The 18,177-nt window shown below is 40.7% G+C and overlaps 1 protein-coding gene across 4 annotated transcripts; it reads left to right on the forward strand.

Moving 5' to 3' along the window:
• The first annotated feature begins 1,012 nt into the window (after positions 1-1,012).
• Positions 1,013-17,462, forward strand: atp13a2 (ATPase cation transporting 13A2). Of its 4 annotated transcripts, none has more exons than XM_004575409.6 (29): positions 1,013-1,246; positions 5,624-5,700; positions 6,111-6,278; positions 6,966-7,024; positions 7,135-7,201; positions 7,279-7,358; positions 7,521-7,598; positions 7,677-7,746; positions 7,896-8,030; positions 8,124-8,190; positions 9,113-9,244; positions 10,011-10,172; positions 10,441-10,551; positions 10,647-10,693; positions 10,775-10,963; positions 11,062-11,268; positions 11,439-11,543; positions 11,871-12,027; positions 12,148-12,259; positions 12,373-12,497; positions 12,637-12,815; positions 13,274-13,366; positions 13,507-13,586; positions 13,732-13,884; positions 14,028-14,124; positions 15,353-15,576; positions 15,724-15,875; positions 16,047-16,219; positions 17,196-17,462. In XM_004575409.6, the coding sequence occupies exons 1-29, from the start codon at positions 1,234-1,236 to the stop codon at positions 17,358-17,360; spliced, it is 3,477 nt and encodes a 1,158-aa protein (XP_004575466.3). In that variant the 5' UTR covers positions 1,013-1,233; the 3' UTR covers positions 17,361-17,462. The 4 variants fall into 4 exon arrangements, with proteins under 4 accessions (XP_004575466.3, XP_076734944.1, XP_076734943.1 ...); XM_076878829.1 differs by lacking the exon at positions 1,013-1,246 and adding an exon at positions 3,893-4,003; XM_076878828.1 differs by lacking the exon at positions 1,013-1,246 and adding an exon at positions 4,747-5,004.
• The last annotated feature ends 715 nt before the right edge of the window (positions 17,463-18,177 follow it).

Raw genomic sequence — 18,177 nt, forward strand, 5'->3', positions numbered from 1 at the left:
TTAGTTTACAGAGGCTGTTAAAATTATACGTCTAACCTTAAAATTTCATCCTAATGGTACTGAGATATTCATAGGGTTAATTTTGAGACAATATATCATGAAGTAGCCATGATTTTGCAAATATTCCACCTTGTAGTGCAGTTTGCAGAAATTGTTTTAAAAATGCACTCACCCAACAAACATTACTGATGAGTGACTCATCAGTAATGTTTTTATAGTGTGCCTAAAATGTTGCATAATTTTGCTGAGAAATCTTTTACTTTGTGGTAATTTTAGATGAGTAGTTTTATGGACAAAACCCACCAGGTCATTCAGTGTTCCCTTAGTGCTAATGTATATAAGAGATGTTGGTGTAATATAACTGAAGTAATGTTGTTAAGTCCTTAAAGTCATATTCTTTTATTGTCATGACTGTATTTGAAGCTATTTTTTATTTTTGTATGATACCTGATTTATATGGAATATGGCTGAAGTAAAATACATTTAATAGTAATTTAACATTATATAATTAACATATAAAACTATGAATTGCAATTTTAAATGGTTTAAAAGCATGTAGAATAGCATATGTAGGCAAGTATATATTCTCCCTTTTTATCAAGAAGCAAAGACAAAAAGGTGGTTCGGTGGTTGAATCATCCGTCCCCACCAATGCCAAAACAAAATCTACGCCCTTGGATCCACCCGCCTCTACTCTTGGCGATGGCTGAATACGATTGGTTGGTATTTATATTTAATTAAACGGGTTTTCCAATATTAGGTCATAGCATTTTATTTGTTATTTTTGGCCATTTAATAAAAATGTAAACTTTTCTTTTGTGTAAGGCCAAAGTTAATTTGTTGGATGCCAATTTTCATTCTAGGGACATGTAATCATGACGTGTTGTTTTTGTCATGATATGCGTGATCCACATGAACTGCACCTAAAACAACAACTGTTCACGCATATCATGACGGCTTTATTTGGAAAAAGGCGCCACGTGAAAGAAATGAGCAGATATTTGTGGTCCTTACCAAACCAGCAGTAAACATCACCGCTTCGCGTACCACGCTCTTTAACTTAATGCTATTTCTGCGTCGTCACAATTTTGGACGAGGAGGCTATCCGTAGACATGTGTCATTGTAGTTTAGGTCGCTGCATGGTTTGAAAGAAGCTTTTATGACCGGGAGCAGGAAACTGTTTGTCATTAACATTATGATGGTATGAGAGGTATGCGGGACCTGACGACGGGATGAACGGGAGCGGTAAGTGCGGATGCTTTAAAGGGAATGTTTCCTGCAAACATACACACTGTGTTTGCTAACTGTTAGCCACAACTCTGTTATCTCGCCGGCTAGATACGGATAAATGTTGGCCACTGATGGCAAAAACTAACGGTCATCTTCTGTCAGCTTGCGTACTAAGGTCCCGCTTTCTTATTTTTTTCATTTGATCGACTGTGTACTATGTCAGTATAGTGTCAACAAAGGACAAAGGGCTGCTAATAAAGATAAGCATCCAGAATTACTGGAAATTCAACTCTAATGTGAAGCGAACCACCTTTCATTTCTTTATATTTTTGTAGAAAAATGGGAAAAAGGTGCAGCGATTTATCGAAAAATGTGCAAACGTAAATGAAAATACAGTATATAAGGCAGCAACCTAGTTTTTACAGTTCTAGCAAGCTAGGAAGTAACCTTTATTCTTCAGCACAGTCTGAACTCTGTTAGGCATCTTTCATAAAAATGTCTTTAAGTAGTCTTCAAGAATAGTTCTCCAGGCTTCTTGAAGAACATTCAAAGCTCTTCTTTGGATGTTGGCTGCTTTTTGTTCTGTTTTCCGTTTAGATGATCCTACATTGCTTTGATAATGTTCAGGTCTGGGCTCTGGGGACAGTCCAGTTCATGACTGATAGTGTTCTACTCTGTGTTTTTCTATAAATGTGTGCTTTTACTGCACTTGCCATTGCCATAAACCCATTGCCAATCAGACATTTTCAATTCTATGCATTGTATGGCAGGTCAAAATCTGATGGTACTTTGCTCCATTTATAATTCTATCAGTTTTGACAAGATCCCAACACCACTAGATGAAATGCAGACCCAACCATAACAGAAGCCTCACCCTGTAGACACTCATTGTTTACCTCTCTTCTCACCTCCTCCATACTTACTGACAACATTCACTCTATAAGACCTGCTGCCACTGATTTTTCGGTCAAGTTCTTGTGAAATTTCAGCCAATAACATAATACCCTGGAGATGAATTAATGCTTATCCCTTTAGACCTTGGCAATCTAAAGACTTCACCATTGCCCTACTTTTGCTACTTACAAAAGCACTACAGAAACTACTGTTTCCTCAATTTACTGTTACTTATGGTATTGCTGTTGTATCTGCTGCAGCTGCAGATACTAGCACCTTTCAGTTTGTGTGCCCTTTTGCAGTTTCATAAAGTATTGTTTGGGCTCCGAGTCAGTAAATTTCACTGCTGTTGTTGCTAAAACTGTTTCTAAGTTGCTAAGATGTAACAAAGGAATTTACTGGCCATATCAGGATGGCAAGGTTATCCTTTGGGTGTACGGACTCTTGGTCCCGGCAGAAAAGCCCAGTGAAGGAAACGGTTTCCAAGGCCTAATCCGTGGATCGACTTTCTTCGAGGCGTGGACGTCTATCAGCAGAGAATGTACCTTCACCTATCAGCAGAGAATGTCCCTTAGTCTGTAACACAGTCAAATATATTCTCAAGTAATATTCAAGCATGCCATTCAGCGTGTTAGTACGAGCTCGGGAGCAGCTTGGGAGAACAAGAAAACAGAGACTGCTTTAGATTGTCTTCCCAAAGTGACTCAACTTTATTCACAAGTACAACAGTTTATATAGAGGGTAAAATTCATGAGACAGCAGATTATCAGTTTAAACCAGTACAGACCAAGATAAGGGAGCGTCTTCCTGCCCTTGGGTGAAGAAGCATCCTTTGTGTAGTGTATCAGTTCAGCTACAATTGTGATTATCTCAGCGACATATTTTCAAGGCACAAAACAAAGAGTTCTTTCATTAGTGAAATCTGAAACAAACCATTTGGCCTTCAACAGGCGTCTAAAAGATTAAGAAACTAATGTAGCTGAGGGAGTGATCTCTGTGGTATTTCAACCTTGTACCAGCCTGTGATTCTCACACATCAATTCTTGGGTCAAAGAGAAAAATAACTAAAACAAAGGGGCCTTATTGAATGACAGAGTTTTCCTGTATAATGTCACTATAAAACAATATCCAGTAAATGCTACCATGGTACTAAAATACCTAACACCCAGTATTGGGTTATTTAATTTCAAGGATTTGTTTTTGCATCCTCAGCTCAGATGACTGTCTTGTGTCTGTCTAGTCTTTTTTTTTTTTTGCACACAGGGCATTTCCTTTTTGAGACACTGCAGAAATTTTACTCTGTGTAAGTTCTGTATTATCGTGAAATTGAAAGTCTGGGCTTTCTTAAGTTTTGTAAAGAGATGACACCTTACATGGGTGACATATTTGAATGAGTTGGTGACTCTTAACCGGATGAAATCAAGCACTGATTTTTACAAAGAAAATTGGTAGAAGCTGGTGAGTAGCAACATGTCGTTAAATGAGCCATTCCAAATAGTTAGGTACACAGAAAACCGTGGTGAATGACTTCAAAATCAAGGCCCACTGTGGTGAATGAATAGCTGATACTTTACAGGCTTCTTTTGGTTGAGTATGGCCTAGTTCAACCAAAGTGAGCATGTGATTTGGTCAAATTGCCCAACTTAGATAATCCTCCACATGACTGCAGTACAGGCATGGCAGAACAGATGACTCGGTTGTTTCTTGTGGTCAGGGTAGTGTGCGTGTGTACATGCGTGTGTCGTACATCATATTCTTATTATGAACATGCAGCAGTTATGGTATCATGCACAATACATTGTCTTAATGATAACTTGATATGTGCGTGTGTTTCTTGTTTTTCCAATCAATATCATCTTGGTCTTGAAATGAAATGAGGTAAGCAACTGTAAGTCTTTCTAGAAGCAAACCCTGGTAGTCAGGAGTCATGTTGAAAATTATTTTGACAAAGCACTGTTTTCAGTTTAATTATAATTTTAATAGAAAGACAGAAGTTTGATATAAACCAGTTAAAACATTTGGCTGTAAAAGGCATTTTTCCCCTTAAAAATGTAGATTTTTACCTCCGTAGAGTTTCTCTCTTTTGTTATCTGTTGAAATGTAGTTAAATGTAGCTAAGGTGTACTGGGACATAAACTAGATGGGTAGGTGATCTGGGAAAGGCGCAGATTAGCCCTCTGCTATCTCCACTTTGTCTTTTATCTTAGCAAAGCACACGATAAGAAAGGCAGAGAGCAATCACTGTTTCTCAGCTAGCACTGTCCACAGTGTTGCAGCAACATCCAGTGTATTTTAAGATAGCTGGTGGCGCAAACAAGCACAGAAACGTAATTGTGTTGTTGTCTCTAACTGTTGCTGTGTTTGTGTGTGTGTGTGCGCGCGCGGGTATGAACCAGATTAACTCGTTCTTTTAGTTTTCAAACAAGGGAAAGCAGCAGTGTAATGTCTGTGCCAGAAAACAGCTGTGAGGTATTGAATGGCCCTCATACTGTGCTCAGGTGCGATTTAATTACTGTGCCGTTCCCATGGTTACCTCACCCGGGGCGGTGGGCTGTTAGCTACCTTTATAATAATAAGATAAGATTCCCCTTTCCCCAGTACATTTTTTAATGTAACTGTCCTGTCCATTTGTCCGCATGCGTAGTCTCAGATATGATAAAAAAAAAAAAACTAGATTAAAATAAATAAAAATGAACGTCCTGTCTGCAGTTTTCCGGGTGACGTTTCGTGTGACGGGTTTGTTTCAGAAGCCGGTTAGACTCGTAAGCATGAAGAGCCCGGATCAGTGCAGGCTACAGGGAGCCGAAGCACCACTGCAAGGTGGTCTGATCCGTAACTTTCGGGAAAAGGCTTAATTTTAATCGCGCTTTGACGGTAAGGTCAGTCTATTCCTAAATTGTGTTTTCAAATTAAAGGAATGTGGTTTTCTTTTCGATACGAGCCAGCTGTTTGGAAGCGGAAGTCTGTTCTGAAAATAGCGTCGTTTATTGTGCTTTTGTTTTGATTTTCGCTGTTATCGGTATGAGTTTATAGCGAGCTTTTCACCTCTTTCGCGCTGTAAAGTTAATGTCTTCGTAAAACCTCAGTGTTTCCAGCTTAATGAGATGCGCGGATTGACTTTATTAGAGTTTATGGTGACTCTTGAATCTCCTAAAAATCATATACATTGTGATCTTACTTATTTAGAAGTACACAGATGAACAACTGTGAGATGTTTTTACCCGCACTGTCCTGGACTGGAGAGCTCTCCCTGTTCAGTTTAGACTACATTGCAGAGGCAAAACATTTTTTAATATTTGTATCTGAATTCCTGCTCAGGATGTCTCACATTAAAGAAAGTCTTCTTCAAGTTTGCGGCATGGACCGGACACAAGCTTTGCACTGCGTTTTGTCAATATTGACTTTGAAGGCGCGCGTGTGTGTGTGTGTTTTATGCTGCTTGGTTCATGTTAATGTTTTAACAGGCGCACCATTCACCCTGCATATCCTGTTCTGTAGGTAGTGTGGTGGAGCCGCAGAGCGGACTCCCCTCACCCAGTCCTCGAGACCCCCTACTGAGTCCTGACACACACATGGTAAGAACCTACTCAGTGTTTCTGATTCCTGTTGTGGTGTGTGTTGTTTGTTATCTAGCTGTGAGTTAGATAGATATAGAAAAGAAAAGGTTAAACTGGGAAAATCAAATGCTGTATAAGTGAAAGTGCAGAAACTGATGACTTGATGTTGTGCCCAGCACCTGTCACCTGTAGATGCAGAACTTGCGTTGGTCTCTGTGGCCTTGTTATAAATAACTTCTATCATTTGTGGTTTTTAGTATCACTTCCAAAGACAATACAAGACACAATCTGGCTTCCTACAGTGGCTTTTTAACATGCAATGCCACCAATGATAAGTTGACTAGATTTATGGAAATGAACCGCTGTGTGGATGTGAAAATGAGTCTGATTTTGAACCTGAAATCCTGTTTGGTTCTCTCTCCCACCAGGATGTTCAGGGGTATAAGTGGGTGCGCTGGCGGGTGTGGTTGTGTCGACTGGCTGCCCTGCTGTCCTTAGGGCTCCTCCTGCTTGTGTTTCACTGGCGCCCACGGTTTGGTGTCTTTGCCCGCTGCAAGTCCTGCCCTCCGGCTTTGGCGGATATTCTGCTTCTCAGAGTGAGATAATCAAACAGTTCCTATGCTGAAGTAAACTCAACCTGATGGCTGGCATTATTATCACTGCCTATCACTTTGTTCCACATTGTCCTTGCAGGACTTAATCTAGGCTTCTTATTGCAAAAACTGGCTTGGTCATAGAGTATTAGTATATGTATTATGTATAGTTGTTTACACATTCTCCAACAAAAGATTCCAGGAAGAAACAAAAATCCTTTTGGGGTTGCGTCAGGAAGGGCATCCAGCATACTAGCGTAACTTTACGTAACTTTAAAAAAATATATATGCTCGCTAATATATGCAATGATAGTTCCATTCCAAAGTTTTAAATAGGGCGTCATCTCCAGCTTTGTATTCCTGGTGTCCTGCATTCACAGTTTGAAACAAGCTTTTTTAGCTCCTCTCTCATTAAGACCAGCTTCCTTTTACGCCAACTGTCTTCAGATTGGCTGCCAAATGTAAACAGAAGGTTTGAACAGCAGGTGGGTGAATCACTGAAGTACTGGAACTTTTTAGTGAAATACTCCTGCTTACACTAACCTGAACAGTTATTACTTTACTTTATTTTGTGATGTTCTGATCACCTAGATTGAATGGCAGTTTTCTGTTAGATACTTCCTGTCTTGCTTTAAGAAAGTGTCCAGTTTCCAACTCTAACTGGTGAATTTGTGTAACCTTTTCCTTCAGGACAGTTTTGGCCAGCAGCATGTGGTGGAGGTCCTTACAGAGGAGATGGAGGAGGGAAGGTGAACTACTTGTCTATATATTCACACAACACCCTAAGCCTTTCAACTGTGTACATATATCTAAGAGAACTGTTAAACAAAACTAATCTAACTTGGTTGTTTCTTTCCAGTTTGGAGTTGCTTGGACAGTCAGAGGATACCGAATCCAGAGATACAGTTCAGCTGTACAAAGAGGAGGTAAAGCAGATGTTTCAGCAGAACCTTTTGTCCTGAACGGTACTTCTCCAAGATCTGACAGCTTTATTGTGTTGCAGAAAACACTGCTGCGGTACTACCTGTTTGAAGGACTGCGTTACGTCTGGGTGGATAGGAAAGGCGCGTTCTGTCGCGTTAGGTATGGAAAAAACTATAATGCAGTGGGATTCAACTAAACTAGACTCATGAGTTTGTGTGTCTTAAATAAAAAGAAGAACATACCCCCAAAACTCACTCTTTTAATAGTCTAATGCACTCGTTGTGTTGTGGAAAAAAAAAGTGGATTAATTTGTTTTTATAGTGTCCTCAATGAGGACTGGACCTGCAATAACCTGCATGGCTCCCAAAAGGGACTGAGTCCCCTGGAGCAGAGCTTTAGGTAGGAAACACATGGACACAACACATTCCCTAATCTCAGAGGACCATGCTGAATAATCAAATGCACGATTTCTTTCAGGAGAACCATATATGGAACAAATCTTATTGATGTGCCTGTGAAGCCTTACCCAAAGCTGCTGTTTGAGGAGGTGGGATACATGATTACCTTCATACCGATTTCTTTTTCATTTGGCTTTTAAATATTTGATGTAATAATTTATTTAAAAAGCTCACATGATGCATCCAGTTATATATATTTTTTAACATATTTTTTTCACTCTTTTTTTTGTTTCTGTAGATCCTCAACCCATTCTATGTGTTCCAGATGTTCAGCATCATCCTCTGGACGGTTGATCAGTATTATATTTATGCCATATGTATATTTATTATCTCTGTCATCTCCATCGGTATCTCACTTTATGAGACCCGGAAGGTGAGCCTGTTATCAGAAACACACTGGAATTGTAACTGACTGTGTTTAAGCACAGAAACGAGAGAATAATGGTATTTATGTTTTTGTGACCAGCAAAGCATCACGCTTCGCAACATGGCCCAGCTAATCACAACCGTCACTATTCGCAGAAAGTCGGGAGGTGAGGGGTATTTTTGTTTGTTTGTTTTTTTAAGCAGATGTTTTATAATATGAATTTACTTTTTTTTCCAGAAACACAATTATTTGTGGAATGTTTAACTGATTGATACTTAAAATAACTTTGACAGGAGTCCACTAATGTAATTCATGTGAAGATGGAAGAGCAGTCGATATGCTCAATAAATAATAAATAATATTAAAAAGTTTTAATTGTTAAAGCCAAGACAGTCACTGAGAGGAGCATGTTTATCAGTTAAAAACACTTCGATTTGCTGATGAGATAAAAAAATAGTGTTCAAACTAAATGAAACTCATTTGTGTCGGTAACAGTTGCTAACTCTTAAACCACAGATGCACCCTGTTAAAACAGAATGTCAGGTCTGATCATTTGGACCAGTTACAGTGTACAAGTAATTTGTTAAACGGTTTAACTGGCACATGCTTGTCCTCCCTTTATGGTCCTCTCTTTATGCACCTACGTGGACAAGGACCTTGACAATGTGCTTTACCGGCTGTAGTTGTGTAACTTTGTTATTCTATCTCATATACAAACATGTTCTACTAAGCATCGCTGAGTGCAAACAGAAAAACTCCCCAGGGAAACTTTAAGCTGTTCCCTTGAGGCAAAAACCAGCTGAGCTTTTTGTTTGTTTAACTAGTTTGCAAAAATATCCAGCAGCTATAGAAATGTAACAAAAAAAGAGAGAGTGAGAAAATATAATTTGGTTCCACATTGCCTATAAGGTTACACATGCAGAAACAGAGAAAAGTACTACATTAAGCACATTAGTGCAGGACTGGTCACGAGGACAAACATTTGCAAAGGAAGTGTGAAATTATCATGTTCAGTAGGTTTTTGATTCTGACCAGTCACTCCAGAAGCCTTCGCATAGACATCTGTACTGGACTGTGTGTTTTCTCAGAGGAGGAGTGTGTGAGTTCAGTGGAATTGGTCCCCGGCGACTGTTTGATCATCCCTCAGGAAGGTATGCTGCTGCCCTGCGATGCTGCCCTGCTGGCTGGGGAGTGTCTTGTCAATGAGAGCATGCTCACAGGTAATTAATTGACCTTAACAGCACCTAAAGACATTTTCAAACAGCCATTTTGAACTTTTCTAAGACATCCTGCAGATGTGCACGTGAGAGCAAATGTTTGGACATTTTATTTGCCAGTCTGTGTAGTGTATGATAGCTCTGTGGCCCATATGATGTTTTAAAACGGGTAATAGTCGGATGAATTCGTAGATCTTGCATCATGCCTTCAGTGTGTTCTAACCAGGTAGCACCCTGGCCTAAACCAAACTGAGTCGTTCCAGTAGTGAGAATAAATGTGAGGCAGACAATTTCCTGCTTTTTGAGAGACGACAGTTTCTAACAATGTCCCTATGTAACTATCATAACCAGGTCCTGACCCGATTCTCCGCATCTGGAGTTAATGTGTGGAAAAACAAAATCGATTGGCTGTGCTCCTCAGTCGTCATGTTATTTGCTCGTCGTGCCCACAAGACTAATTTAAAAGTGTTATCAAGGCTAGAGTCAAGTCACATTTCACAACCTTGAGTGTAACTAAAGCAACAAATTGGCCATCAGAAGGGATTTTCTTCACTTCCAAACTACTTTACATGTCAGTGCTAGTTATTCAATGAATGTTTAGTGTAGGAGTCTGTCCAAAAGAGGGTACATAACTTGCTTCAGACACATTTTTATTATTTGACCAACTAATGGTCGTGGCGCTTGGTCATAAAGGTGTGTTACTAATTCTTATTATAGCCTGACTTTTGAGGAATGTGTGCAGTAATCTGCTCTTGTCATCTGTGTCCAGGCGAAAGTGTCCCCGTGCTCAAGACTCCACTGCAGGCTAGTGATAGGAAGTACAGCTCAGACACTGAGCGCAGACACACCCTGTTCTCCGGTACGCAGCTCATTCAGGCAAAGGGAGGAAGACCAGGAGGTGGTGGGGCTGTTGCTGTTGTTACAAGCACCGGTGAGTAGAGAAACCGATGATGTGACTCGTTCTTTTAGAGTTTATTTTGCAAGTTGAAGGGACCCTGTGATGCTTTGACTCCATGCAGAAATATTTTTCACTGAGGCAAGACGGATCAGATTTTCCTGAAGTGATTAATAAACATGAGTATAAAGAAAATATAAAAGGGTTTACAGTTGCAAATAATTATACATTCAATATATTTTGGCACTTAAACTGTTTATACACCAAGTGAAACCACTTCTGTTTGTATGTGGATTATCCACAGGGTTTTTCACAGCCAAAGGTGACCTGGTCAGCTCCATTTTATATCCTCAGCCAATCGACTTCCGCTTTTACCGAGATGCCGTCAAGTTCCTGCTCATCCTGGCTTCAGTTGGTAAGAGCTTTAACAGCAACCTGGTTATCATTGAGACATGAAACCTTTTGACCCAATAACAAGTTTTTCCAATATTCCCCATCTCACTGCTGCAGCTCTCATTGGAACCATTTACATTTTTGTGGTCCTCTATAGATCAAATGTAAGTGGCATCTCTAGTGACTGCATGTTTTGCTCGCATAGTAAAATACTATCACTGACATGTGGTTGGATGTGTATCCAGGTGACCTGGGCAGAGCTGGTTATTAGGAGTCTGGATATTGTAACCATTGCAGTGCCTCCCGCTCTGCCTGCTGCCATCACTACTGGCACAATCTACGCTCAGCGAAGGTTGAAGCAACGTGGCATCTTCTGCATCAGTCCACCGCGCATCAACATCTGTGGCAAGGTCTCACTCTTCTGCTTTGACAAGGTGAGGAGGGAGAGTGTTGCTAGAAGTGTGCTGTGTACATAGAGATGAACCACAGCTACTTTACATGTTGCTGGTGCTTTGTACATCTGTTTTCTTAGACAGGAACATTGACAGAGGAGGGTCTGGATGTGTGGGGAGTGTTGGAGGCGGGGCCTGCCGGTTTTTCAGAGCTGGTGCCTGAGCCCAGGCTTTTGCCTCCGGGGCACCTGAGGTCTGGCTTGGCTTGCTGTCACACTGTTGCGCTGCTGCGTGGCCAGCTCCTCGGAGACCCTTTGGAGCTTAAGATGGTCGAGTCCACTGGTTGGGTATGTTACCGTGTTACTTATTTCAAAGTGCTTGAGCTCGCATGCATCTCATTTAAAAATTTGGATTTTTTTTAAATAATTGATGAAAATGTATGCTTGGAGGCTCTTTCAGTTTCACAATCTGAAAACATTAATGGGAATTGGAGTTCATTTTTTTTCTGATTTTGCAGACTCTTCAAGAGCCAGATGGAGATGGCAGTGTGCTAAATGCAGAGTTTGGAGGCCACAAAGTTTTGGCAGTAATGAGACCACCAGATCAACAAGCTTATGGAGCAGTGAGTATCCCTGTTATCACTGATACAGGTTGATCAGTAGGATTTATTAAAGCGAATGCTTACTGACTGTAAAGTTGTTATATGGGCAGCGGTTGTTTTTCAAATAGTTGCTCCTGTGTTTCGGCTGCTGATAATGAAAGATGTACTTGGTTTGTGCCTCTTTTCTAATGCAAGACAGTTGGTAAGCAGATGTAGCCAGGGCAGGTGGATAAATGAAAACGCGTAAGCTTAAGCAGCGTAATTTTTTTTTTTGTCTGCTTTGTCTGCCATTTGGAAAGATCAAGAACTTGCCGAAAGTCTTCATTTATTCTTTCATTTTGCTCTCAGTCCACGGATGAGGCGATGGCAATTGTACAAAGGTTTCCCTTCTCCTCAGCCCTGCAGAGGATGAGTGTGGTGACAGTGACCCACGGGGGGCGCTCAGCTCTTGCTTTCATCAAAGGATCTCCAGAGATGGTGGCGAGCCTCTGCCAGACTCAAACAGGTTCAAAATTGACACAAATCATAACTATAGCTTTAGTGACATTTACTCACGTTTTGTTTTTTTGCAGTACGTTTTCCTATTTTATGACATTTGTCCAAAATGGAATGTTTGCATTTCCAGTTCCAGCACAGTTCTCCAGCAAACTGCACAGCTTCTCCAGTGAAGGCCTCAGGGTTCTCGCAGTCGCCTACAAGCCATTAAATGTGAACTCTAACTTAAGCACCATTGAGCGGTAAGAACATAGTCTATATTTCTGGCTTAATTGTGGCACAAAAACTTATCCATTTTTAAAAAAATGATCTATAATAGTTTAATATGTTTGCTGATCAAGCTGTTTGTCCACAGAGGGGAAGTAGAGAAAGACATGCACTTTCTGGGTTTGCTGATGATGAAGAACTTGGTAAAGCCTGAGAGTGCCAAAGTTATCAACATCCTGAGAAAGGCGAACGTTCGCAGCATTATGGTCACTGGTGAGGAATGTTTTTGTATTCATCACTGACCGTGCAACTTATAATATTTCTTGTTATAAGATAGTAAGTTGTAGGAATCGACACAGATGGGTTTTTTAAAAGTCTTTTTGTCCCATCTTGTGTGTCTTTTTAACCATAGGGGACAATGTTCTAACAGCAGTTAATGTAGCAAAAACCTGTGGGATGGTGGGATCTGACGAGAAGGTGATATTCATCACTGCAACCCCCCACACTGCCCAGTCCATGCCCACCCTGAGGTTCAGCCTGGAGGAGGAAGCGGCTCTTTCTGGCCAAAGTTCAGTAGAGGTCATCACTCAGGTTGGTCTTGCTTAAATGGGACACTCCACTCTAGATTGTACTCTGTTGCTAAAATGTTTGTTACAGTCATACTAGCAGCTATGAAATTATGAAACGGCTACGTTGTGAAAGAGTTCCGGTTGAAGTGTTGCTCACTGATGTCACGCCTGGTTTCTGTGTTTGTGCCTGTGGCCTGCAAACATGGAAGTAAATGACCTCAGTGCTCAAGTAAAGTCGAGGACTCATATTGTTGCCTGGTTATAGTTCATTTTTAATGGAAGCAAATTTGTGCAGCTTTGAAGGCAAATGAAATGGTATGATCTTCATCTCTCTCTCATGTCAACACATTTCTAAACAGCTTGAATGCTTTCTGTTTCTATGACAGTTGTATGCATAACAAGTCCAGCTATGGCCTACTTTTTTTCAACTGGCAGGATTCATTCGAGTTACTGTTACTGATGTCTCTCCTCCTCTCTCAGGGTTTGTATCAGGGTGGTTTTGTCTATCACTTGGCTATCAATGGCAAGTCCTTTGCTGTCCTCTGTGACCACTTCCCTGAGTATCTGCCGAAGGTAATGGAAACTGTGTAAACAGGAATACTTTGACAGTGCACCGCACTTGCACGCTAATGACTTTAACCTGCTGTCACTGCAGGTTTTGATGAGAGCCACGATATTTGCACGCTAATGACTTTAACCTGCTGTCACTGCAGGTTTTGATGAGAGCCACGATATTTGCACGCATGGCCCCTGACCAGAAAACCCAGCTAGTGAAGGAGCTGCAAAAACTGAAGTGAGTACAGTTTCTGCAGCATACACAAACTAGAAAGGAGTTGACACATAAGGAGAACAAATGGGAAATAAAACAGAGTAGAAATATAATGAAAGGGAATCATTTTTATAACATTAACTGTGAAATACTGCTACTGTTTCTGAAGCTACCGAGTGGGGATGTGTGGAGACGGGGCCAATGACTGCGGGGCACTAAGAGCTGCTGATGTCGGGGTTTCTCTTTCCGAAGCTGAGGCTTCAGTTGCCTCACCTTTTACTTCCAAAACTGAAAACATCAGCTGTGTGCCCCTGCTTATCAGGTAAAGACTGAGATTAAAAGCCTAGAAAACACAAAGCAGATGGGGGAAGTCTTTTTGAAAACCAACCAAACTTCTCATTTGTGTCTGCAAAAAGAAAAAGATCTGTCCTTTTTTTTTCCCCGTCCTACTCTTTTTCCATTCAGAGAGGGACGATGTTCTCTGGTCACCTCCTTCAGTCTCTTTAGATACATGGCCCTCTACAGCCTCATTCAGTTCTGCTCCGTCATCATCCTCTACACAGTGAGTATCAGCAGATCACAACTCCCTCATCTTTCTCTGCTTTGTCCCCGTAGATCACCTTAAACATGAAGCTGCAATTTATTGCCAGCTTTTCATCCATTGTAGAAATAAACCAAAACATACATTTTATGGATAAAATGACTGAAATAAACTAAAAATGTATGAAAATATGTGTATAAATAACTCATAATAAACGTTACACATGTTTCAGATAAGCAAAGACAAAGATGACACAAAACAGGTGTAATGATACCTGCATTTTGGTAGGTCTGGATAGCCAAAAGCTATCCGGCTATCCAGACCTACCTGGCCCTGTGGGAAATGGTTATTACCCCCTCTTCATCCCACCCTCTATATTAATTATGAATTAATGTGATTAGATGCATTTTTTTTTTTTTTAACGATGAGTTCAGTTTCACACCCAGGCCTGATTACTAGCAGATCTGTTGGATAAGGAAATAACGTGACCTGTTTGACAAGGCGAAACAGGCAAAAAGATCTCAAAAAGCAGCTTAAAAACAAATTAATCAACATCTGTCAGTCTGGAAAGGGTTAAATATCTGATGGTTTGGGACTCCAGGGATCCACAGAGAGAGACATGATCCACAAATGGTGAAAACTCGGAACAGTGGTGGACCTACAGCAAGCCTACCAAAAATACTCCAAGAGCTCATTGAAGGTCATCCAGGTCACTCATGCTGGAAAACCCTCCGCTTTGGCTGAATGAAAGCAGTTCTCCGAAGAAAAGTTGAGCAAAGTTCCTCCACAGCGATGTGAAACATTCATTGCAAGTTATCACAAGTGCTTGATTGGACTTCTCGGTGCCAAGGGTCAAACCCCCCCCCCCCCCAAAAAACAAAACAGTACAACCTGGTCTACAGGTAGTGAGAAATGAATGTGGCCAAAAACTTTAATAAAACGGCATGAGCGAAAGCACACTGCATTCTGTTCAGCTCTCGTCAAAAAAAGCAGTTTTAACTGTTATTCTTAGAAGCAAATGGAAATGACTGTGTATGTGGAGCTCCAACTTTAAAATGTGGAAAATGTTCTTTCACTTAATATTGAACACTTTGGTAGCCCATAAAATGTGACCTGTGCAGTCTCTTAACACCAAATGCCAAACAGAACCACAGTCCGGTTGACTTGATCTGCATGAAAACAAAACAAAGTCCTAAATCATACAAGTTTGTTTTTCTCCCCTAAATAATCATTCTTGATGTGTGTCCAGGTGAAGACGAGCGTAGCAGACCAGCAGTTCCTGTATTGTGACATTCTTCTGGTGACTCTGCTGGCCATTGTGATGGGAAGAGGAGGCCCTAGTGAAGAGCTGTACCCTTCCAGACCCGCGGCTAGTCTGTTGGCCCTGCCTGTACTGGGCAGCCTCTTCATCCACACCTGCATGATTGCTCTGGGCCAGCTGGCTGCGCTCTTCATCACAACCTCAGAGGAGTGGTCAGCAAAATAGCTTTTATTTCTCATCAGACTGCCCTCAAGAAAACTGTTTACGTTGACTTCTGTGTGTTCAGATGCAGATTTAGAAAAAGAGCATCCCACGTGTTCTGCACTTTAACTCTTATTTGTCTCTTCCTTCATTTTTAGGTATATTCCTCTCAATGCGACTGAGGTCGGAACAGCCAATCTGCCAAACTTCGAAAACACCTGTGTGTTTGACATATCTGGTTTCCAGTACATCATCATGTCAGTGGTGGTCACCAAGAGCTACCCCCACAAGAAACCCCTCTACCACAACAGTGAGTCAACATGTTCAAATGCCAAAGGAGGATGATTTCAGTTTGGGAGGGCGATACATTTGGACAAATTTAGAACTATTCATGAAAGTCATACTGAGTTCAACATTAGTGAAACTTATCACTGATGCAGGACAGTTGAGTCACAAGTGTTTTTTTCTCTCCTTTTCCCAGTGGTTTTCCTTATCCTGCTGTTCGTCCAGTTTGGTGTGACAACCTGGCTGGTGTTGTATCCTGGGGCTGTCTTTAGCCGGTTACTTCAACTGTACAACATCTCTGACATGAATTTTAAATTGCTGCTCGTTAGTCTGGCTGCTCTCAACTTCCTCATTTGTTTTGTCGTGGAGGTGAGTGATTTGTACGGAGCTTCCCAGATTCCCCGTCTGTTAAACTACACAGCAAAATCAACGAAATCAGACATCTTTAAAGTGGCTGTGATAGAAAGCTCGTAATATTCTAAAGTGAACATGTTTGCTAGAATAAGGCCCTACTGTAGACTTTTTTTTTTTTTATTATAGCACATTTTAAAAGCAGCAGTGCTGACCAAAGGAGTGATGTGACCATGCTTTCTGATGCCTGTTAAAAGATGCACAGCAGCATTTTGGACTAACCACACATAGTCCACTCTAGAGGTGTTGAAGGCCTGAATAAAGAAGATGGGATTTTTCTTTAGCGAATTGATGTAACTGATAGAACATTATTTAACAACTGTGGCCACATTTGTTAAATAAAATAGATAAGCATCTTAAAAAAAATAAAAATAATTAACAGTGAGGGAACAATAAGAAGCAAGAGGGCACACGGTGTCAAGGTTTGTGATACCATCTTGTAGACTGTTAAACGGAGGCTGCAGTGGGACAGAGGGATCAAATTAAATGGGGTAATAGTAATAATGATGCTTTCATTGCTTTAAGTGAGATATGATACTGTGCAAAAGTCTTCACACTTCATTTCCTTATACTTTGCTTTCAAGGAGCCAGGCTTGTTTTGCAAAGTAGGTCTTGAGCAATAGTTCAAGACTCTGAAGTTCTTTCAAAATTTTCTTTGGACACAGACTTGCTTTTTAAAAAAACAAAAAAAAAGAAAAAAAAAAAACCCCAAACAAACACACTTCCCATTATAAAAGAAGTGCTGGGTCTAAAAAGTAACTTATATTAGATGAACATAAAATAAACAGAAATCCAGCCCAGACCTGAGACAGTAATAATTTGTCATTTTCTGAGCAAAATATAAAGTATAGGGGTGCCTCAGTACTGTTGTGCAGTACTGTATATCAACAGATTCCCTGAATTATTCTACCACTTCCATGTTTTTTCCTCCCAGGTGCTGATAGACCTGGGTCTTTTGAACTGCCTTCGACTGCTGCGAGGGAAGCGTCCGTCTAAGAAACAGTATAAACAGCTGGACTCTCTTCTGTCAGACTCTACATCATGGCCGCCTCTCAATCAAACTCTGACCCCCACAGATACAGTTCTGTGCTGTAGCTAGCATCTGCTTGGCCTTCCGTGACTGTAATCTGAGCCAAACTACATCCCCAACTTGACCAACAATGCAAAGTCTTCAATAATAAACTATTTTTATTTAAGCTGCGTTTTTTTTTTAACAAGTTATTTCCATGAATTTAATGTGTTTTCCAATGCAAAGCACTGAACGTAAACATTTTTTTTTCCCAAATCATTTTATTAAAGTATTTACAGGCAGTTTGTGTTCGCACTTGGCTAAACCCGTCTCCTGCTCTGTCGTTAGAATTCCTGAACAAAAAATCGCTTACCAGTACTGTGAACTCACCCTCAGTTTCTTGAAATACAGTAACACAACCAAAAAAAAACCCAGGAAGTAAAGATGTGATACAGGAGGCACAAGCTGAATTCAACCACTGTAAGAACTTTTTGTGTTTATGTCACACCATTTAATATGGCTTTGAAATCTCCTCTGTTTCCAAAAAAATAAAAAAAAATAAATCTATTGAACACAATGGTCTTTGAAAGCCACACAGGCAACTGCTCTCTGGATCGCAGCTAGCTGCTCCATTTAAGCAGTGGACCATCACTCACCATTCTTGTGACTAAAATGCTGACGGTGGGAAAAAAAACAAAACACACCCAACATTCATACACCTTGGGGCATAGACATCATTTCAGTTACATTGCAATTTATAGAGCACGGTTTCTAAGTGCCAACCCAAGCTTAAATACGGACATTAGCTGTATGAGCAATCAACCCTGCTGGAAAAATACAATCTTATTCATTCATTCAGCCTCATTCACTTGACCTGAGTTCCTACATGCTGTACTTCAGTGGGGTG

The sequence above is a fragment of the Maylandia zebra genome, linkage group LG20 (assembly GCF_041146795.1).
Source record: "Maylandia zebra isolate NMK-2024a linkage group LG20, Mzebra_GT3a, whole genome shotgun sequence".
NCBI classification, from domain to species: domain Eukaryota; kingdom Metazoa; phylum Chordata; class Actinopteri; order Cichliformes; family Cichlidae; genus Maylandia; species Maylandia zebra.

What these genes read in the sequence shown, in the direction of transcription:
- atp13a2 (XM_004575409.6), top strand. An exon ending in CACTCTTCTGCTTTGACAAG is followed by an intron (nt 10,964 to 11,061) that starts GTGAGGAGGGAG and finishes CTGTTTTCTTAG; the next exon opens with ACAGGAACATTGACAGAGGA. An exon ending in TCGCAGCATTATGGTCACTG is followed by an intron (nt 12,498 to 12,636) that starts GTGAGGAATGTT and finishes TTTTAACCATAG; the next exon opens with GGGACAATGTTCTAACAGCA.